This window comes from Chiloscyllium plagiosum, chromosome 32 (assembly GCF_004010195.1).
Source record: "Chiloscyllium plagiosum isolate BGI_BamShark_2017 chromosome 32, ASM401019v2, whole genome shotgun sequence".
Lineage (NCBI taxonomy): Eukaryota > Metazoa > Chordata > Chondrichthyes > Orectolobiformes > Hemiscylliidae > Chiloscyllium > Chiloscyllium plagiosum.
The window spans coordinates 28,326,171-28,350,249 of NC_057741.1; the positions used below are offsets into that span (position 1 = coordinate 28,326,171).

At 41.4% G+C, this 24,079-nt stretch overlaps 1 protein-coding gene across 5 annotated transcripts in view; it reads right to left on the reverse strand.

The window, feature by feature from the left end:
- The window catches only part of nrg1 (neuregulin 1), a 218,729-nt gene that overhangs the window by 10,164 nt on the left and 184,486 nt on the right, over positions 1–24,079 (reverse strand). For 3 of the 5 annotated variants that reach the window (XM_043674320.1, XM_043674317.1, XM_043674316.1), the window contains 4 exons: positions 18,963–18,986; positions 15,076–15,178; positions 8,960–9,086; positions 1,728–1,858 (listed from right to left, as the gene is read on the reverse strand). In XM_043674320.1, coding sequence (XP_043530255.1) covers positions 1,728–1,858; positions 8,960–9,086; positions 15,076–15,178; positions 18,963–18,986 — 385 coding nt within the window. The remainder of the gene's footprint in view (positions 1–1,727; positions 1,859–8,959; positions 9,087–15,075; positions 15,179–18,962; positions 18,987–24,079) is intronic. The other 2 variants (XM_043674319.1, XM_043674318.1) reach the window with 1 other exon arrangement.

Genomic DNA, 24,079 nt, shown 5'->3' on the forward strand with positions numbered 1-24,079 from the left:
AGTAAGGCCCAGTCTGAAGCCAATTAAGCTCAGCTGTGGTTTCTGTATGTTGTCATATCTGCAAAGTGAATACATGAGGTACACATTTCACCAGATATCAGAGTATGAAAGTGTAATTGGGGCTTCGGTACTTTAGCTCTCTTCGAGTCTATGCATTTGTTCTAACAATTTGGTTTTCTGGCCCAAGTCTTCTGTATTATTTGATAAAACTGAGGATAATGAGATACAAGTAACACGGCCTTTTATTTAAACTTATTCATCATCCACCACGACATAGTTCATCTTAAAGTTTGAAACCTGTCTGCCATGAGAATGCTGAGCCTGTGGGTTTGTAACATAAACATACATAGAAATGACAGTACTGAAACAGGCCATTCAGTCCAATGGTTCTTTGTCACCATGTTCTAGGTAAGCCTTCTCTACTCTTCTTCATCTAATTCTATTGGAATGCTCTTATATTCATAGAAGCATAGGAAATAAAAGCCATTTGACCCTTTGATTTTGCTTGGCCATTTGATATGATCATAGCTGATCATCCAACTCAACATCCGGTTTCTGCTTTCTCCCCATTCCCTTTGATCACTTTAGTCCATGAACTATCTCTAACTTCTTCTTGAAAACGTTCAATGTTTTGGCCTCGACCTCACTCTGTGGCAAGAGAATTCCACAGCCTCACCACTCTCTGGGTGAAGACGTTTCTCCTCGTCTCAGTCCTAAAAAGACCGACCCTGTATCCTTAAACTGTGACCCCTGGTCTGCACTGCCTGGTCATCGTGAACAGCCTTAGCCTGTACTTTGCCTGTCTAGTCCTGTTGGAATTTTCTAAGTTTCTATGAGATCCAACCTCATTCTTCTAAATCCACTGAGTATCGTTCTAAATGATCCCGTTTCTCTTCATACATCAGTCCTGCTAAGCCAGGAGTGAGTCTGGTAGACTGCCGGAACATCCTTCCTTTCTTCCTCCCCTTCATTAAGCTTCTCATTGAATCTTTCCATGCAATTTCCTCACCACTCCATGTGCGAATGAGTTTCACATTCACACCATTCTCTAGGTAAAGACGTTTCTCCTGAAATCTTTATTGGGTGACTATGTTTTAAGTTGTGGACCCCAGTCTTCAACTCCTCCTTTAGTGGAAAACATATTTTCAGCCTTCACCTAATTAAACTCTGTCATCAATGTAAAGATTGCTCTCAGTTCTGCAAGGTTGGTCTGACCAAGATTCTCTACACCAGCTTCTTGATCTCTATTCTGTCTCTTGAGGAGTTGATCTTTGAGCAGAGTCCACAGGAAGGTCTGTCTATCCTGGACCAGCCTCGTGCTCAAATCTCCAGTGTACTCCTCATGGCGGGCTAAGCACCCACCCACTCTCTCAAAGGTAATTAATGTAAAGTGAGGTCTCAGAACTATAGGAAGATGCTGCAAAAATTGGAGGTCCCACCCTCTGATTTTCTATGGGATTTGGTTACTTGTTTGGTGCAATGTCAGTCCCAGACAGGGGTACACACCAAACAAGTCACCACTGGTGAGGAGAGCATTTGGCTAGGATCATGGCCTGGATTCCCTGACATTTCACCAGAAGCAATGTTTTTAGTTTAATGTTCCTTTACTAAGGATTTTCAACTCTACTGATGTCTCTATGTATGATTTGAGCCTCCCCTTCTGCTCGTTGCAGATCTTTGTTAGTTCTCCTTGTTCTGTTTGACTGAAGAATGTTTAATTCAGGTACCTGTGGCTGGGCGTGTGAGTCACTGTTGTAGAATGATGGGTCGTCGATGTGTAGTGACTGGTGGAGAATGAGGTTTCTGTTTCCCGCTCAATAACGTGCTCAGTGGATCCAGGATTTTTCATTATATATTGCTGAAAACAAAGAATCTGAGGGTTAGAATCGCAGAGGTGTCATGGTGCAGAATTAGGCCCCTTTTCTGTTGACACCAATTCTCCAAATGAGCATCATGACTTTGGCCTATTCTCCCACACTTCCTCTGTCAGCCTGCACCTTATTTCTACTTAAATAAGCACCTAATGCCTGCCTGAATGTCTCCATTGAACCTGCCTGCACCACATTTCCAGGCAGTACATTTCAGAGCTGAACTACCTCTCTATGATAAAGTTATTTTCTCATATTGTATTTACTTCTTTAATCTGTGCAACCGCCCCCCTCCCCCTCACTTTTTATCCTTTTACCAGTGGGAACAGTTTATCCCTGTCTGTCTAGAGCTCTCACAATTTGGAAGACTTCAATCAAATCTCCTATTACCCTTCTCTGCAGGAAAAACAGAATGCTAAGAGATTGTCAAGTAGGCCCAACAAACCTGGTCCCTTCACTGACCGTACATCATCAATACCCATGCCAACCAAGACATCAGTCTTATAGCTACTCCTTAAGTGAGATTGACTGAACTGTCTACAATGTTGTGATAAATTTGATATTACCCCTAGGTTAAATGACAGGTGTCCACAGTTGGCAGAATGTTCTAGACAAAATTAGAGCTTATTGACACTTTGTAAAAACGGTGTCATTCTTCAGTAAGATGTATTGACTCACTTAGCTTCTGATTAACATGTTCATTGAATATTAATACACTCTGAGTGCTAAAGAAAATCTGACATACAAAACCCACTGATCAAAAATGTTTTAAAAAATAATTTCTTTTTAATTTATCCTATATCTTTAAAACTGCAGACGGAATTTCCAATGGATACAAAATATGGAGAGACACGGATTACTAATTGCAAGTTTCTGTTGGTAATAAAGCAAGTGGTTAACAGATTAATTTATTAAGTGGTAGGTACACAGGCAAGCGTGAAACCCAGGCGATGTAATGGTGGTGGATCATGGGTGAAAAGTACCATGGGTAGTTTGGTGGTGGGAAGAAAGAAAAGCCATTCAGTTGTGTGTATGAGTACTTCTGAATAGGAGAGAAAAGAAAAAATTGTTGGAGGCAGGTGTCCCTAAAGAGCACACAGCGTTCACCAACACCCTTGAGGCTTTGAGAGAGAGTTGGGCATCATGAGGACTAGAGGGTATTATTTCCTCCTTCAACTACATTTTAACTTTGGTCTATCCCTCACTTTCTGCCTTCCCCTGGGTGGTCCTGTGGTGCAGTGGTAGTGTCCCTACCCCTGGTCTGAGTTCAAGTCCCACAGGCACGGTGGCACAGTGGTTAGCACTGCTGCCTCACAGCACCAGAGACCCGGGTTCAATTCCCGCATCAGGCGACTGTCTGTGTAGAGCTTGCATATTCTCCCCGTGTCTGTGTTGGTTTCCTCCGGGTGCTCTGGTTTCCTCCCACAATCCAAAGATGTGTAGGTTAGGTGAATTGGCCACGCTAAACTGTCCATAGTGTTAGGTGAAGGGGTAAACGTAGGGGAATGGATCTGGGTGGGTTGCACTTCGGCGGGTTGATGTAGACTTGTTGGGCCGAAGGGCCTGTTTCCACACTGTAAGTAATCTAATCTAATCTAATCTACTCCAGAGCTCAGTAATAAGACCTCTGAACAGGTTGATTAGAAGCAACTCTACCTTCCCCTATATTTGTTCTTGGTACACTGCCTTGGAGGGTAGTACTTGTTAACTGTCACTGTCTAGTTGGTAAGTTAGTTAATTTAAATGGTGAACCTCAAAACACATAAAAAGGGGGGGGGGGGGGATAGAGTGGACTGGTATGTGGAAGGAGCTGTAACACTGGGTAGTTAATACACTCCACCAACAAAGAGATATGCCTTAGTTTCTGAATTGACATCTGTAAAAAATAGCTCAAAACAAACAGATTTCCCTACATCTGCAAATTGTGTAATGTTCAATATTTTGGCACAAAAAAAAATTTCAGGCTGTCATGTTACTTGACATGTTGAGAAATACAGGAGAAAGTGAGGACTGCAGATGCTGAAGATCACAGTCAAAAATGCAGTGCTGGAAAAGCACAGCAGGTCAGGCAGCATCCAAGGAACAGGAGCATCAATGTTTCAGGCATTTCTGATGAAGGTCTTATGCCCGAAACATCGACTCATCTGCTCCTCAGATGCTGTCTGACCTGCTGTGCTTTTTCAGTGTCACACCTTTTGACCTTGATGTTGAGAAATACATGCAATTGTACGAGGTCTAAATTTATAGACTTGTAAATGTGAGTAACTTGTGCCTAATGAACCATTTGAATTGTCATATTATTAGCCTTATTATCCTCACTGTCACTACAGATTTTGTAGTCAATTATATTCAATGGTTCTCTCAGACAATATCATCTCAAGCTGCACAGTGCTGCCATTAATTTCAGATCCACTGAAATAATGAGGTGTCAAGTCTTAGGCTCTCAATAAGGGGCTCAGTATTGAAGTATCCATTTGTAAAGATCACATATTTTAGTTTACTTTTGATTGTTGACCGAATTGGAAAAAAAAATGTTTTTAAGACCAAGGATTGTGGCAGAAGTTGCTGCACTTTTGAAAACAAGTTATTGAAACACATTGTGAGTGGTGTTTGCACTGCTGTTTTGTTCATGCATTGCAGGAATGTGTTTGTGGACAGACTGGCACATGTAGGTGCATGCAAGGAGCTGACTGGTTTGCATAATTGGGACCAGTGGTGGGTCATCAGCCTGACAACTACTTTCTCATTGGTTCCTGAGCAGCTGAACAGCTTGTGGGTAGGAGCAATATAGGGAGAATCAATATAGGGAGAATCCTTCAGACCTCTGGAAGGGTAGGTGGTGTGTGTCTTTCTTCAGTAATGTACATGAAGCAGAAGAAAGTTAGTTGTTTTCTGCCACCAATTGCAGTTCTTTTGAGACAATAAATCAGAGACTTTATAAATACTGAACTAGTTACTCTGTGCCTCTTGTGAAGAAGTTGAAGAACCTGAAGAAAACATCTGGGAACTGAAAAACTTGGAAAACAAAAGAAACACTTGATTGAAACCTACGAACCAATGCTACTGAGCTGCTTCCCTGTGGTTTGTCTTCTCCACCATTGTTTTGGCTCTGTGTTTATCCTTGTTTGTATGTAGTGGGTGGGGTTTAAAATCGGGTTTGAGATTTAACCAGTAGAGTGATGTGTAATATAGTTGTTTACCTGTGGTTAAAATCAATTAACTGGGGTTAAAATCATTAACTTGTAATAGATAGTAGTTCTTCTTAAAGTACAGAAACCTGATATGTACTTTCTGTTAAACCTGGTTTATTCAGAGAGGCAAATTGAGCGTTTTGTGTACTTTGATAAGAATGTTTAACTTTTGTGATGACTCTGAGAATAGACAGGCCTGATTTTCAGCATGCTACCCCAGTGAGGTATAACATTAAATTACTGGCTCCTGTTGGGAAATGGCTGTACCAGTTTGAAGATGATGTGATGACATCAGTCAGAAAAAGGAGGAAAATTTTGGCTGGCACCAAGTTGGCCAATGTTATTTTAAGATACCTCTAGATAAGGTTGACATAAACTTTGTATGTAGAGCTCTGATGGAAGTCTATGATTTAGAGTCACTTAAAGATTCAGTTATGAAATGTGTGGCTACTTTCCAATCTTTAATAAATGTAGCATTGCAATCTTTTATTCGAAGGTTCTAGAATGACATCTGTTACCTACAGCAGAGAACGGACACACATTGACAGAGATATTGAAGGAAACAAGATTGGCAAAAAGCATTGATCATTTCAAAAACTTGCTGTGCCTTATAAGTGTTTGTCCGTTTCCTTATTGTATTTATCACTGAACACTTGCCAAAGAATAAAACTGGCAATGCAATAAAACTTGTTAAAATCAGTTAAATAGCCCCAATGAGATACATGTATGAAGTCTTAATAAATTGTGGAGCAAATGAAAAATAGCTTGGCTCGATATTACAATTTGACAGCTTGTTTCAAATTTGTAAAGGGTTGTCAGTGTGCATTTCTGTCATTACTTAGAGTCATGGGCAGATTTTCTTTTCCCTCGAATGGTGGGGTCTCTGATTTGCCAGCTAAAGATTTGGCTGGGGATGCCTTCTTGCCGATTCAGACTGTCATGCTGCTATTTAACTCTCAGCGGGTTGTTAATTAGCAAACGGTGAGATTCCAGGTCACATTTGAGGAGGAGGTCTCCCTTCAGAGAGCTGCCGGTCAGTGCGATGGCCAGCAGTTCCATTGATTCAGCAGCATCAGGTTTAGGCAGTGGCCACTGTTGGGATTACAGCCGATCCCTAATGAAGAGGAGCTAGTGGTGTGGAGGTAAATCAAGGGGGATTGGGCGGAGCCTGGCAACCCTGAGTGAAGAGGTTGGGATTGAACTTTGAGGGGGAGAGGGAGAGGGTTAAAGACAAGTATTTAAAGTTTGGGAGAAGATTTGTAGCTCGGGTGCTCGTTGTTGTGGTTCTGTTCGCCGAACTGGGAATTTGTGTTGCAGACGTTTCGTCTCCTGTCTAGGTGACATCCTCAGTGCTTGGGAGCCTCCTGTGAAGCACTTCTGTGATGTTTCCTCCGGCATTTATAGTGATTTGTACCTGCCGCTTCCGGTTGTCAGTTCCAGCTGTCCGCTGCAGTGGCCGGTATATTGTGTCCAGATCGATGTACTGGGCCCAACATACCGGCCACTGCAGCGGACAGCTGGAACTGACAACCGGAAGCGGCAGGTACAAATCACTATAAATGCCGGAGGAAACATCACAGAAGTGCTTCACAGGAGGCTCCCAAGCACTGAGGATGTCACCTAGACAGGAGACGAAACGTCTGCAACACAAATTCCCAGCTCGGCGAACAGAACCACAATAAAGACAAGTATATGGGAGTGCCTTTGATGGGTACAGGTGGTTTCTAAGAGAGGTATTTTCCTTGGATCAACCTGCACGCCTAAATCTGCGGGGCTACCCATGTGTAGAGGGTCTCCTCATGCCATGGGCAAAATATCAATAGTAAAGAGAATGAGAACTTAAACAGTCAATCATTGGCCACTTAGGGGAAGCAATGGCCTACTGGCAGTATCACTAGGCTATTAATCCAGAAACTCAGCTAGTGTCTTGGGGACCCAGGTTTAAATCCCACCACCATTTGAATTCAGTAAGATGTGGAATTAAGGAACTAACACTGAGCATGAAGCCATTGTCGAAAACCTGGTTCACTAATGTCCTTTAGGGAAGGAAACTGCCATCCTTACCTGGTCTGGCCTACACACTACTTCAGACCCACAGCAACATGGTTGACTCTTAACAGTCCTCTGGGATTGGCAATGAATGCTGGCCTGGCTAGAATGCTCACCTACATCTGTGAGTGAATTCTTTAAAAAAATTCAATGGATTCAAATGGGAGGCAGGTTCCCTGCTACCTCACTGCCCTCTGTAAAATGGACACAGGTTGGGACTGTGTGAGTGTGTGGGTGGGAAGAGGACAGGTCATGTGCTGCATTTGAGGAGCCCCTCATTATCTTCAAAACCTCTTCCTTTATTTAAAAATGTTAACCTCAGTTTCTTCTCTGTTTATAATAATATTGACATGTTAATACACCAATGCTATTAGTCCAACACTGCAGCTTAAAAACATCATCAATTTGTGGCAGGAGTTCAAACGTTCCACAACTTGTTGGACAATTAAATCAATTTTAATTTGCCTCTTTTCTTTCTCTCTCTCTCTTAATTCATAGAATCATAGAGCTATACAGCACAGAAACAGACCTTTCGGTCCAACTCATCCATGCCGACCAGATATCCTAAAATAATCTAGTCCCATTTGCCAGTACTTGGCCCATATCTCTCTCAGCGCTTCCTATTCATATACCCATCCATTGCCTTTGAAATGTTGTAATTGTATCAACCTCCACCACTTCCTCTGGCAACTCATTCCATACACGCACCACTCTCTGCATGGAAAAGTTGCCACTTATGTCTCTTTTAAATCTTTTCCCCTCTCACCCTAATCCTACGCCCTCTAGTTATGGACTCCCCCTCTCCAATTTGAATTTAATTTAGTTCCTTTCCCATTGTTCTTTGTTTCTTTATCAACTGTTTTGACTTCTTGGGTAAGAAGACTGGTCGCTTGGCCTAATGTTCATGAACTTTATACATCAAACGACATATTCAATAATCTGCAGTACAAAACGTGATACAACCTGATGGGTGAGGTAAAAATAATCTGTTCCAAGGCATTTGACATGATATTCCCTATTCAAACAATTTCTGGGCTATTAACCTATATTTTATACATTTACACAATGTTGACACACCTACATTATATCTACTGACACACTAACACAATGCTGCTAATCCTATATCATGTTACACTAATACACCTGCTCAATATCATTAATTCTATATTCCATCTAATGACATACAATGGTATTCATCCTACATTGTAATGTTCTGGCACATTTGACACAATACTGTCAAACCTGTATCTTGTTGAATAATGTGCAGCTGTCAGTTAGATATTCCTATGTGACTATTAGAACATGGCAATTCTTAACACAATTCTAAAATTGTTTCTTGTGTTTTTGCCAACTCAACTATTAATTCTGCAGTACATCTTAAATGACATGGCTGACCCCCTGCTGAATGCAGTGATGCCACTCCCAGTAACAGTGCAGCACGTTCACAGAGATTAACTGTTCTTATAATCTCTGTCATAAGCAATCATTCCTTCTGGTCAAAAGCACCCACTCTGGTGGGTCCAGCGGTTGCTTCATCATTTTTTCCCCTGCTGAAGAAACAGGGCAAAGTCTAATGGCCAGAAATTAAAGTGCCTGCCCAGGTACAACTGCCTGTGGTCTGAAAACTGCTCGAGAATTTCACCACACAGCTATCAATGGTGCAAGTGGAACTACATCTACTTGGGGCAGTTCTGTAACACATAGAAGGCATCCCTCAGGCAAACCAACCCGCCGCCTCCCATCCCCCCCACTCCAGTAACACTGTTTGGATATTGGTAAATCTATGTCACATCTCACAATCACACTGATACAAAACAATTATCGCTAGATCGCACATCAATATCAACTCACGTTTGCCAATTGGACATTTTCTGCTGGCGGATTTGTGCGGTGCGGTCCATTCACAAGGTTTACCATGTTGTTTCGCTCGGTGCGGAGACTCTGTCTGAGCCGATCATGAAGTTTTTTCCGCTGTTTTCTGGGTGGCGGTGCAATGCAATCAGAGACAAAAAGACAATTGGCAATTGTTAGACATCGAGTTCTGTACAGGAGGAGGATTAAAACTCTGGCTATGAAGTTGTGACACCCGTTTTCTTCAGTGTCAGCGTAGCATGCAACCTGAATGCCCAGCCCTTTACACAGGGCTCTGACAGAATCCTTCCTCTGCTTCCTCTCCAAACCAAGTGTTTCTAAAAATAAATATAGGAAAAAGAACCAACTGAATGAAGGGTTGTACTGACTAATAAGTTACTGCTGTTTGCAGCCAGGTCTACATGGCACGGATTGTGGGACATATTTATAAAATAAATTGTCTAAAACCAAATCCTAAGGATAGAAATACTAGGAATTACATAAAACGTACAGATCAGGAACAGGCCATTTGGCCCAAGTGCTGTCCACTGCTGTTTACACCCCTCACAAGGCTGTTCCTGGTACTTATTTCTTTGTCTGTAGTTTCAAGGTGCTGTCTGGAGTACCCCTGCCTCTATGTTACTGACTTCTTTCTGGGACAAAAGGTTACTCCTTAATTCTTTACTGAATTGCTCAGTGACTATCTGACGTTTGTGTCCACTAGCTCTAAACTCCAGCACATAGTGAAATATCTTCCATTTACTAAAAAGCTTTCCTTTTCTCCCCTCAAGCAAATGTTGTGCTCTTAGGTCCAAATATGAACTTGAACAGCAGAGACTTGCAGGAGTATGCTCAGGGACAATTATACTTGGGGAAAGTTGAAAGTCTGAGCATGATCATGATTTTCAGAGCAGCTATCTATCCACCACCTACTTGAATCTCTGGCTCACAAATGCATTAAGTCACAAAGGCAGCATGACTATCTTTGTCGTGGCCAAACAATGTCTGTTCTTGCTTATTCTTGTGCTGTAGGGTGGAGTGTGACCTCTACACCTGGCGTCTCCAAGTACAGTTCTCCCCTTTTATGTCAACCTATCTGGACGCTTGTAAATGGTGATGGCATATCGGGATGTCAACATCATCAATCCAAAATGGCAGGGACTATATGATAGATATATAATTCTTTATTTGTTTTGGGAAAACTGTAAAAATACTCTTACTCATTTTGTTTTGACAAAGATGTATGTGAAGTTGGAGGGGAGAAAAGCAAACAGCAGTGTTTTTTGTTTGTGTTTATTTTTATTTGAAACAATAAATCTGTAATTCTGTGAAATGCCAAAGATGTTGAAACATGTGACAGGAATGCTTGTTGACTCATCAGGTTATCCCTCTCTGCCAACATACAGACAGTGAGGTGCAAAGGCAAAATCAGAAATGAGTCAGGACCTTCTGGTGTAGGTGACAAAGCAGCATGCCGAGTTTATGTGGAATTGAAATTATGGAGATGAGACTGGATATGTGAGTTGGATAAATGGTTTAAATGAAATAATGTATGATGAGCACCGTCACTTAATTTAACAATTAAGTTAAATTAGCTTTTTGTGGTCTTTATATTTAGATCATTGTTTAACCTTGTTGCCTCGGGTGCTGGTTTATTACCTTAAAGGTGCAATTTAAATTGTCAAAAATGGCAAATGTGAGTTAGATTCCCTGCACACTGGCTGAACAATATTCTTTTTCACTGGACTTTAACAAATGACCAATCCACTAACATCTATTTTGTGCTTTTGCACAAAACAAATCTAACTCTTACAAACTTTTTTAATCTATAGAAACAAAACTGCACATCTCTTTCAAGAGTATTCTCCTTACGTCTGTTGTGGTTTCGGACTACGAACTGGGGAATAGGAAGTGGCTGGTTACAATGAACAAGTGACATGTTCCTGGGTTTCTGCTAGCGTGACCCTTTAACACTTTACCTCCTTCAGTGAAGCCCAATTATAACACTGTCCTGTTTCATTTCCTTTCCTTTCAAGAAAACATTTAGTTGTGTGCTCAGCTAAATAATGAATGTGTGAGCTGGAGAAGGAAACACATTCTCACTCAGAGTTCACACTGGAGAAATTCGGCGACTGTGGACCCGACAAACCTGCTCAGTTTCTCCAGCATTTAATGTGTTTGTTTCAGGTTTCCAGCATCCACAGTATTTTGGTTTTGCTCACTTGGAGGACTGTAGCTTCAAGCTTTGACCAGCTACAGAACAACTATTCAGCTAGTACAGATCCTTCTACATCCAAAGAATTTAGCCCAACCACTGAAAAATCCACTTAAAAATGTTTTAAAAATTTCTTTTCCTGAAGTAGTCACTCTTATTTGGAATTTTCAATGGATGCCAGACCCAGGGCATCAACTATTTTGGATTTTACCACTCATGCCCATGAGGAGCTGAGCTCAGATTGTCCAAATCTGGATACTCTGCCGTGGCACGGTGGCTCAGTGGTTAGCACTGCTGCTTCACAGTACCAGCGTCCCAGGTTCAATTCCAGCCTCGGGCAACTGTCTGTGTGGAGTTTGCACATTCTCCCAGTGTCTGCGTGGGTTTCCTCCAGGTGCTCTGCTTTCCTCCCACAATCCAAAGATGTGCAGGCCAGGTAAATTGGCCATGCTAATTTTCCCATAGTAGAGTCCTCAGATCTGGACTCGAAACATTAATTCTGATTTCTCTTCACAGATGCAGCCAGACCTGCTGAGCTTTTCCAGAGCCATCTATTTTTGTTTCTGATTTAAAGCATCGACAGTTTGTTGGGTTTATAAACGTAGAGAGAATTTGGATTGGGTTTCAATTTGGATGCTGTCAATGGAACAGTCAACTGTGCTATCAAACATAGAAAATTACAGTACAGTAATTTTCTATTCGGCCCTCGACATTGCGCCAGCTTGTGAAACCAATCTCAGGCCCATCTAACCTACACTATTCCATTATCATCCATATGTTTATCCAATGGCCATTTAATGCCCTTAAATTTGGCGAGTCCACTAGGTGTTGCAGGCAGGGCATTCCACGTCCTTACTACTCTCTGAGTAAAGAACCTACCTCTGACACCCCTCAATTTAAAGCTATGTCCCCTCAAGCTAGCCATCACCATCTGAGGAAAAGGGCTCTCACTGTCCACCCAATCTAACCCTCTGATCATCTTTGTTTGTCTCTATTAAGTCACCTTTTAACTTTCTTCTCTCTAATGAAAGCAGTCTCAAGTCCCTCAGCATTTCCTCATATGACCTTCCCTCCATACCAGGCAACATCCTGGTAAATCTTCTCTGAACCCTTTCCAATGCTTCCACATCCAATGCAGTGACCAGAACTGTACACAATACTCCAAGTGCAGCCACACCAGAGTTTTGTACAGCTGCAGCATGACCACATGGCTCCGAAACTCAATCGCTCTACCAATAAAAGCTAACACACCTTATGCCTTCATATCAATGCTATCAACCTGGGTGGCAACTTTTCAGGGATCTATGAACATGGACACTGAGCTCTCTCTGCTCATCGACACTACCAAGAATCTTACCATTAACCCAGTGCTCTGTATTCCTGCTACTCCTTCCAAAGTGAATCAGCTCACACTTTTGTGCAGTAGACTCCATTTGCCACCTCTCAGTCCAGCTCTGCAGCTTACCTATGTCTCTCTGTAACCTGCAACAGCCTTCCGCACTGTCCACAACTCCACTGACCTTAGTGTCAACCGAAGTTTACTAACCTATCCTTCTACACCCTCATCCAGGTCATTTTTAAAAATGACAAACAGCAGTGACCCCAAAGGTGATCCTTGCGGTACACAACTAGTAACTGAACTCCAGGATGAACATTTTCCATCAATCAACACCCTTTGTCTTCTTACAGTTCACCAATTTCTTATCAATCTGCTAAATCACCAATCCCGTGCCTCCGTATTTTTTTGCAATAGCCTACCATGGGCAACCTTATCAAATGCCTGACTGAAATCCATATACACCACATAACCACTTTACTGACATCCAACTGTTTGGTCACCTTCTCAAAAGAACTCAATAAGGTTTGAGAGTCATGACCTAGCCTTCACAAAACTGTGTTGACTATCCTTAAACAAATTATTCCTTTCTAGATGATTATAAATCCTGTCTCTTATAATCCTTTCCAAACCTTACCCACAGCAGAAGAAAGACTCAGTGGTCCATAATTACCAGGGATGTCTCTACTCCCCTTCTTGAACAAGGGGACAACATTTTATATCCTCCAGTCTTCTGGCACTATTCCTGTAGACAATGATGACAAAGATCAAAACAAAGGTTCTATAGTCTCCTCCCTAGCTTCCCAGAGAATCCTAGGATAAATCCCATCCAGCACAGGGGACTTGACTATTTTCACACTTTGCAGAATTGCTAACCCCTTCTCCTTCTGAACCTCAATCCCTTCTATTTTAATAGCCTGTATCTCAGTATTTTCCTTGACAACATTATCTTTCTCCAGTGTGAATATTGATGGAAAATATTCAGTGCCTCTCCTATCTCCTTGGACTTCACACACAATTTCCCCCACTGCTGTCCTTGATTGGCCCTAATCTTACCCTTGTCATTCTTTTGTTCCTGGCATACCTATAGAAAGTTTTATATTTTCCTTGATCCTACCTGCCAAAGTCTTCTCATGTCCCCTCCTGGCTCTTCTTAGCTCTCTTTAGGTCCTTCCTGGCTAACTTGTAAATGTCTAGTGCCCTAACTGAGCCTTCACATCTCATCCTTCTTCCTCTTGACAAGAGATTCAACTTCCTTAGCAAACCACTGTCCCCTCGCTCGACTATCTCCTCCCTGCCTGGCCGGTACATACTTATCAAGGGCATGAAGTTGCTGTTCCTTGAACAAGCTCCACACTTCAATTGTGCCCATCCCCTGCAGTTTCTTTCCCCATCCTATGCATCCTAAATCTTGCTTAATCACATCATAATTGCCTATCCCCCAGCTTTAACTCTTGCCCTGCGGTATATACCTATCCCTTTCCATCGCTAAATTAAATGTAGCCAAATTGTGGTCACTATCACCAAAGTGCTCACCTACCTCCAAATATAACACCTGGCCTGGTTCATTAACCAGTACTAAATCCAATGCGACATCGCCTCTTGTTGGCCAATCCATACTGTGTCAGGAAACCCTCCTGCACAGATTGGACAAAAATGGACCCATCTGAAGTACTCGAACTATAGCATTTCCAGTCAATATTTGGAAAGTTAAAGATCCCCATGACAACTACGCTGTTAATTTCACTCCTATCCAGAATCATTATTGCAATCCTTTCCTCTACATCTCTGGAACTATTCGGAGGCGTATAGAAAATTCCCAACAGGGTGACCTCTCCTTTCCTGTTTCTAACCTCAGCCCATACTACCTCAGTAGACAAGTCCTCAAGCGTCCTTTCTCCCACCTTTATACTGTCCTTGACTAACAATGCCACACCTCCCCCTCTTTTACCACCTTCCTTGTTCTTACTGAAACATCAAAACCCTGGAACCTGCAACAACCATTCCTGTCCCTGCTCTACCCATACCTCTGAAATGGCCACAACATCCAAGTCCCAGGTACCACTCTGTGCTGCAAGTTCCTCCACCTTATTCTTGATGCTCCTGGCATTGAGGTAGACACACTTCAAACCACCTTACAGCCTGCTGGTACACTCCTGTGACATTGAAACCATTCCTGAAGAAGGGCCTGTGCCCGAAACGTCGAATCTCCTGTTCCCTGGATGCTGCCTGACCTGCTGTGCTGTTCCAGCAATAAAGTTTCAACTTTGATCTCCAGCATCTGCAGACCTCACTTTCTCCTCGAAGATAGTCTCTGATTTGTATTGAACTGAATTACATGTTGCCTTTAGATTCATAACAACAGATTCCATCCAAATTTAAGCTCTGGTAGCATTATTTTTGCTGAGTGCTTTGTCATTCCCAAATATCATTTGGTGCAAAGGGAGACTTTAAATAACATCAATGTTTGAGCACAACGAGAATTCACTTGAGAGGGGAAAAGAACAGAAAATTAGTGTCAATTGGGTTTGGTCATGGATTTGAGACAATGAAACTTTGGATTACTTTGTTTTGCAGTACGCCACCACACACATGATGCCAACCACTAGGAGGGCAATACAGATCCCTGTTATCGTCAGCACTCGCTTCTGGTACAGCTCCTCAGCTTCTGAAGAGAGAAGCAGAAAACAGCAGGTTATAGCCTGAGGTTTGCTGTGCAGTCAATGTGCCATGAAAATGTAATATTTAGCTCTGTTGATGGGCAGAAATTGCTCATACAGTTTCCATTTCTCCACCTGCTGTGCTCTCAAAGGCAATTAAAATGCACAAAATGGAAGCTCACGGCAATTTTTTTTAAAAAAAGGCAAATCGCAGCTTCCGCCAATCATTCTAAGTGTTTTTTTTTGTGATTCGTTCTGTAAGAATTGAATCATTCTTATATTATGAATCCTTCTTGAATTTGCAGTTGAGAGTCTGTATTGATGACCAGTCTGGAACATGCGAGGACACATGTTGAGTCCTGTCAAGTACCACGTACTTCAGATAAAGTGTAATCTGTTGTGAGATTAGCTTGTCTTTTAAAATTGAGCACATTTAAATACATGCCGAATCTTCATGACTGTTATTCCAAGCATTTTCATGTAACAATTTCATGAGCCGTTCCAAATCAGAAATTCACCCTTGTTTCCTTTTTATTCAGGCCTTCTACTCCAGAACATGCTTAAACCCAATTGGTAAAAAGCTGTAAAATATTACAGAAGCTGAACATTGCCTTTTTGAAATTCTGCAGTCCAATGTTAAAGAAACATTTTGACGATTATACATAAAACTGGAGTTAAATTGTTATTGGGCGATCACTCATTGATGTTTCCTGCAGTGTAATTCAATATTCTCACAGTCAATGCATTGTTCCATTTTCTATTTATTATGTAAATGCTGGAAATTTGCAAAAATGCTTCAGCAGATTACTCATTCTTTCTCACCTCCTCCTTGGCAGTTGGTGGAGAAATAGTCTTTTTTGAACTTCACTGGAAATTTTTGCCACTTCTCTCCTTCCCCATTCCACCAACTTGAGCCCACATCACTGACAGAGAAACATCACTGAGTAAGGCACCATTGAGGTAAATGTCAGAATAGAGGCCAGCTGACAGGACTAGAGTAATTCTCACAAACATCTCATTAAAATGATTCATTGCAGAAAATCAGTACAAAAATCTGAAGTTCCCCCCGTGCCTGATTTAATTCCATTATAGAACAATAGATGAATGTGTGGTATCGGCTGGACATATTGGAAATCGGATGTTAACATTCAGCTAAACAAAAGAGCATCAATCACAGTTAGAGGAAGATCATAGAACAAAACGGCGATCATTGGCAGGCATTTTGGACGTTCAGACACACAGACGTGCGTGTGTGTGTTGCAAGGTTGACCTTCAGAAAGATCAGCCAAGGTTTAGTCCAATTCTTTTGCAGCCTGTTGCACGCACCACGTTAATTTTTCTAGATTTGCCAGATTCGTTCCGATCTATCAGTTCATTCTGACTGTAGATATAATTTGGTCACTTTGAAAAGGGGTAGACAGCAAGACTAGGAAGTGAATCACAACAGAAAGCTGACTAAAATATAAGCATAATTTCACAGGGTCAGAGGACTTTGCAAATACTTCAAATTCTTCCTGATTTTCACGTATAAAAAGCAATAACATTTTTCTTTCAACAATTGGCTGTGTTTCTTGTTGACATTATTAGTATGGCTTGTCTCTTATCCTTACAGCTGGCCAATAGCCATCCTGCTATTTACAATAACAACATGAGACGTCACGACAGATGGTCAACACCAAATCCATACAAGACCAAACATCAATTCAACTGGACTTCTTCAGGAGAACGACTTCGCCAAAGTAGCGAGTGACTTTTTGTTTAACAAAAAGAGAAGGAAAAGGTTGCCAGTAGGGTAGAAATTTTGATTTTAAAAAGTAGTTTCAGGTTAAGAAGTCAACTGTGGGCCTGGCATAGCATGCTTGATAGTGGAAAATAAAATACAGAAACACTTGGAAGAGAGTGATTGAAGCAAACATGAAGGGATGTCCCACACAACATAACCACCGACTGACTGAACCAGCTCAAAAATGAATCATGAGTTACGTGGGTTATGAAGATGATCTTAATCAAATTAGAGTTCAGTCTGATTTAAGCTTCTGTCTGCTTCCTTTACTACCAGACTAGCGCTGCTTCATGAGATGTACTAAGTGATTTGCCGCTAACAAAGGCTTTATTTAAAATGTTCTAACTTCAAACACAACCTTTTTAAATAAGTGAGTTGTACTATTTCTGGACTTGAAGACTTCTTTGCAAAAGGTGAAGGAATCTGAATGATTGAATCTGTTGTTTATCCATTGTCTGCATGCAGTTCCAGATTTTTTGGAAATTACTTTGAGGCCGATGTGTTGATGGCCTTGTCACGTACGTCAGTCAGCCAGAACTTCTCAAGGCTGGTTCATCTCAAACATTGTGTTCCTCCTTGATAGCAAAATGGGAATCCAGAAGACAATTGCCATCATACACTGGGGTCTCACTACAACTCTAAAAGGAATAATTACCAAACTTCAGGTTTGGGAACCATGGGCTGGTCAATGGGAGTACAAGTCATTTAACAGCGACGTGGTTTCATTTCCAAAGTGGAATCAGATTAGCCCAAGTGACAGTAAACATTTTAACTTAAGGTTAAATCACATAGGGAAGGGCAGTTCTGGAGGGACGGTTCGATGGTGCTGGGTAGAAAGATCTTTTTGAACTCTCCACAGCATTAGTCACCTAGTCAACTCGTCAAAAACAGAGATTCAAATGAATGAAAGACATCTCTGTTTCTAAAATCTGGTCAGTCGGTGAAGATCGCTTTCTATTATTGCAATCTTCAGCCAGAAATATCATTTATATTTTACAAGCATGTTTATTAATCCTATAAATTGGGCCCATTTCAACTTGTAGCATTATTAGATTGCTTTCACTGCAGGTCAACAAGCCGTAATCTTCACTTTTGAGGCTTTTATTGTCTTGCTTATTTGTTCTATATTTAAGCAATTCGAAATTCAGTTCAACTGCAAGGCATGCACAGAATGCCAAAAAGTATCTAATCAATGGGAAAACGGAAAAATTCAACGACAGATTGTGGGGCTCTTTCAACACTTTATTGATCACGTTGGGAGCTGGTATTGTGAGCGCAAATTTGAACAAAGGCCAACAGACTTGTTTAATCTGAATCGCGAAATTAATCTTAAAATTATTTTGGACCACCGCACCTGCTCCTTTAGAAAGCACACCTTTACAGTTTGTGACACTGAAAAATGCAAATTGAGGAAATGGCAGAAATATTATGGTAAATCCAAGAAAGAGAGAATTTTACACTCACTCACTGAGGAGACCTTTTTCCTTTGTTAACTGGCTACTGCCTTCTTTGCATTCGAGTTAAAATATGTAATAAAATAATGCATTTGGAGTAATCAGCCTGTGGCATAAAGCTAGTGTGACACTAAACAATCAATGTATAGCTGCTGTGGCCATCTTTTGACCACTATTTGTTTCAAATTGTTTTGAAAAGTAGGGGCTGAAATGAAGGAGATGGAAGTCAAATCCAAACCTAGACAGTAATAGAGTTGACATAAAGATCAGCCATGATCTCATTGAAAAGTAGAGCAGGCTAGAAATGGGCTAAATGGCTTGTTCCGATTCTACAAATCAAATCTCCATGGCTGAGGTGGAAAATCTATTCCCGTTTAAATTTATCCTCGCTACCCACAAAAAGGGTGGCCAAGTGGCAGACAGGCTGTTATGGCTGGCTCATCCCTTCCAAAAGCAACAGGGGTGGGGAAGGGAGAGAAACTGAGTTAGGAATTGAAGGTAGATCAGAGCTGTCAGGTTTTATTCTGCAGATTAAAAGGAATGATTTGTCCATACCCATAAATTCAATTCCAAGATGCTCTGCCAATGCAGAAAGTTGACAAAAAAAGAAAGAAAAAAAACAAGGGAAAAAAGAGTTTCAGAGAAGAGCAGTACATCATACTGGGGAAAAGAAATCACACGAGTCACATGATTAGCCTTGTGCTTGCACATAGGAGACAATGATGAGTGGCAACATTCCAGAAGAGACTGTGCTCATATAGGCTGCTTAATCCTGCTGCAAAATGCATGCTTTCCAAAGAGAGAGAACACAACTATACAAGCACTTGGGGTGGGGGTGGGGGTGGGGTAAGGGGGTGGGGGAAGAAAAAAAAACACAGCAAGTTTGAAAATACAGTCAGAAATTTAATTACACAAGTGAAATACAAGTAAACTTTCTGGTAATGATGCAAGGACAATTTTGGAAAATTAAGCTGTTTAGTTTCGTTTTGAGGCAACATGAGGTTCTCTTTCATTTCATCTGGTAGATCAGTGCCTTTCATAGTTTATCTGAACTTCGCAAATAGTTTGTCAGATGGATATCTGACTTTGTTCCAATGGGTGAAAGCCCAGTAAAAATATTTTTAAAACGTATATTTGCACCCATGGCACCACACTGTCAGTAGCTGGGAAATTTTAAGGAGTGGGAATTATGACTGGGTGGGGGGGGGAGGAAAATGTGCAGTACAGCCCAATATTTATTTTCACGGAATTCCATCAAACGATTTTACAATTTATTTTTTTCCCCTCAAATCAAAGGACATCATCTGCCCTCAGTCCAAATGATGGAGGTTTGCTTGAAAGATGTCAAACGAAGCTTATAATTCAGCTTGTTTGTATATTTTGGCATGCGGCCATTACGTTATTTAAATACAGCATCCTGAAAATTTTGCTTGGTTGATGGATTGTCAGGAAGTGAACACACAAGCCTGACATGACATTTTCCCAACGCACTGCATTCAGATAACGTCAAAAATGGCACAGTATGAAAGGTGTTCAACCTCATGATTTTCAATTTAAAAATCAATCGCCTTGGTCATAATTGCCCTTCAGAACAGTGACTTTATTGTGCTGAGAGAAAACCAGATCACTACACAAAAATGGGCAAGTTCAATTTGCTTGCCTAATTTTTGCTTTGAAGGATAAACATGAGGGATTATACTTTGGTTTCCTCAGATGATACTGCAGTCCTGCATGAGCACCACTACCAACATTCATTAGTTACATTGGAAAGAGAAACAAAGCAAGTGTTAAACAGCGGGCATGCTACAGCTAACACACTGCTACATTGATATCACTGATTTACACTGAGACAAGAGTTAAGTAGAACTACAATCATGGAAGAGGAAAAATCATTCAGGTTAGGGTCATTAAAAATGGGGCAAAATATAATAATTGCATGAATGTTAGAAGGGGTAACACAATGCTAAAGGAAACATGCACACAGCACACACAGATGTATAGATTCAACATGCATCAATCATTCCAATGACATCTGAACTTCTCACTGTACCCCACCAAACCACATCGTTCGACTAACTTTAAGATACAGACACTTACAATAAAGAACTGGCTACAGCTATTAAAGTTATCTGGTTACTGTCAGGCTACCACTTAAAATATTTTCTACCTTGTAAACTCCTAGAAAATTGGCTTTCTAAATCTAATAGGAATGCAGCACACCAGTAACAATACCAGTACAATTCAGTTTGGATTCAGTTTTCTCCTAATCTTGAAACTGAAAGACAGCAAAACATTCAATTATCCATTTCAAGCATTAGTTGACCTAGCAGGACAATCTAGCAATGATAAAGGATGCTAAACATATTTGCTAAAATGGATACTTTGTAGAAGATTTCTGCTTCTGGATTGTCCACACCTCCGTTCTGGGGAAACATATTATACTGAGTACAATTTAACTAATCCATGTTTGTCAGCTATTTCAAAATCAACAGACATTATTATTGTGTGAAACCTTGTGCAACTCCCATGCAGTGTGAAGCTACTAAGTAGTACCGCAACTGGGTATGGCTAGAAAAAGGTCACAGTCTTATCAAACATTTCTTCATCCTCCACTCATCAGGACAATTGGCAAGAACAGCAATTCAGAGGAAAAGCCAAAGTTCATACTGGTTGGGAGGAGAATGCTGATCGGTTGACAAATGGACTCTGATTGGCAGATATATTGGATGATGATTGACAGCAACTCCGCAGTGTTAAATTTTAAAACCAGGCAGATTGATTTGGATTGGTCAGCTCATGGCCCTGACAAATTAACCACCAAATGACGTGACTGATTTTGTTGAGTTGAAGCCGGCACAATGCATGCTCTGGTTTTTACTGTCAAAAGTTATCTTGTGTGGCCAGGGCTGGGTGTCCCTTGCAGTCAGGCATGCCATGCCCAATTGATAGGCCATCATAGAGAGGGGAGGGGGATTTTGAAAGCTACTCCTTGCTCTTGCATCCAAACCTCCCTTCCCAACATGCTTTCAATTATGTGAGGGATGGTGTTCCTCAATAATCCTGGCCCTTTGGCAGATGCATTGCTGCCAGCAGCCACCATCCCTGCTGGCCCCCACCAGATTGAGGAGCTATTGGCCATCAGATAGCCAGCAACTTTAATCACAAAGGGAGGGAATTAGGTTGCTGAGGACACTTGGTACCATTAGGTCCTCCCCATAGAAATGACAGGGATTCTCCACCAATTCTACAACCACTGGAAGAGATCACTCTCGACCAGAGAGAACCTCTGTGCAGAGGAATTAGCAGCAGTGTCCACGTATATGTAAGTACAGTGCAACAGATTTGCATAAACAACCCCATCATAAATGCAAGAATTATAACATAACTCGATAAGTGCATTACATTTAATACATGATTAGATAAATGAATTAACGGGAATTGGGGTCGGGGTAGGGTTAGGATAAAGTTAAGTAACAAAATGTGGATGAAATAATGTTATTGAAAGGAACAGTGGAATGTACGGTCATCCATGACCCTGAAACAGTTCCTGTGTGTGTCCATCATGTATACTTGGATCGAAGTGTTATCAAATAGTTTTGTTTGGAAAAATAAATACAGAGAAGTTCGGAATGTGCAATTGAGGAATTATCAGCTGCATTTTGCTGGAACTGGTGGTCTCTTATCATATCCTTTTCCTTTTGTTTTTTTTTGTAATAACGCATTCATCGGGCACACATTGGAATGCAAATTGCCTGAGGCTGTGACAGAGCAAAACAAAGTTCTGTCTACAACGCTACAGGAAGGTTGGAGTTACAGTATCGTGCTTTCAGAAGGCGAGATGTCTGAGCTGTTGTTTCCTTCATAACATTATCAACATTCCTTAATGCTTCCTCAGTGTGTTATCCAGACCCTGGTCAGTCTTCAGCAATGCACCCAAAATATTGCCTCTTGCAGGCCAATGAACCTCTCTGTCTCTGGTAAATCAGAGCTCTCTCTCTATCTATTGTGGAAGCAACATCATTGGTGGGATTATAGTGCCCAAGGAAAAGTCCCACTGCCACTTTCTCTGCCTGACTAACATACCTCATATCCCATTCACAAATAAAAAGATTACTTCCTAACTAAACGTCTGAAGGAGACCGAAGTTGTTTTCAGCTGTGCAAAGTTTCACACTGATCTAATAGTCTAGCAACAGCCAATAGACTAAATAGGAAAGATAATTTTCCTCTGTGTTTTCATTTTACCACAAAAATGTAAACTAGCAAGATGCTGTTAAACTTGAAAGGGTTCAGAAACGATTTACAAGGATGTTGCCAGAATTGGAGGTTTTGAGCTATAGGGAGAGGCTGAATAGGCTGGGGCTGTTTTCCCTAAAGCATCTGAGGCTGAGAGGTTTGTAAAATCATGAGGGGCATGGATAGGGTGAACAGCCAAGGCCTTTTCCCCAGGGTAGAGGAGTCCAAAACTAAAGGGCATAAGTTTAACATAAGAGGGGAAAGATATAAAAGAGACCTAAAGGGCAGCTTTTTCCATGCAGGGGGTGCTGTGTGTATGGAATGAAATGAGCTGCCAGAGGAAGTGGTGAAGGCTGGTAAAATTACAACATTTAAAAGGCATCTGGATGGGTATATGAATAGTAAGGATTTAGAGGGATATGGGCCAAGTGCTGGGAAATGAGACTAGATTAATTTAAGATATCTGGTCAGCGCAGACGAGTTGGACCAAAGGGTCTGTTTCTGTGCTGTACACCTCTGCAATCCAATGTATGCGAAATACCTTTTAACCAGAAATCACTTTCTTATTGAGAATGTAACTGAGAACTGAAAGGATGATACAGGAAAAATTTGGAAATGTTATAACCAAAGGGTCATACTGACTTTTACAAGTGATTCCCATGTGGAAGTGGCTATATTTTGCTTCAGGTATCTTAGGGGTGTAGAATGGCCTGGTCACAGTGTGGGATGCAATTTTACGTTTAACATCTAGATTCATTTTACGCCCTGATTTGCCTATCACTATCACGGAATTTCTAAACAGTATCTTCTGTCAATTTTGTCACCACAATCTTTGAGCCCTTCCAGCCTTTATCTTTTGACAGCCTACTGTGGGAAGCTAGAGAAGTGATTGCTGGGCCTCTTGCTGAGATATTTGTATCATCGATAGTCACAGGTGAGGTGCCGGAAGACTGGAGGTTGGCTAACGTGGTGCCACTGTTTAAGAAGGGTGGTAAGGGCAAGCCAGGGAACTATAGACCAGTGAGCCTGACTTCAGTGGTTGGCAAGTTTTTGGAGGGAATCCTGAGGGACAGGATGTACATGTATTTGGAAAGGCAAGGACTGATTTGGGAGAGTCAACATAGCTTTGTGCGTGGGAAATCATGTCTCACAAACTTGATTAAGTTTTTTGATAAAGTAACAAAGAAGATGGATGAGGGCAGAGCAGTAGATATGATCTATATAGACTTCAGTAAGGCGTTTGACAAGGTTCCCCGTGGGAGACTGATTAGCAAGGTTAGATCTCATGGAATACAGGGAGAACTAGCCATTTGGATACAGAACTGGCTCAAAGGTAGAAGACAGAGGGTGGTGGAGGAGGGTTATTTTTCAGACTGGAGGCCTGTGACCAATGGAGTGCCACAAGGATCGGTGCTGGGCCCTCTACTTTTTGTCATT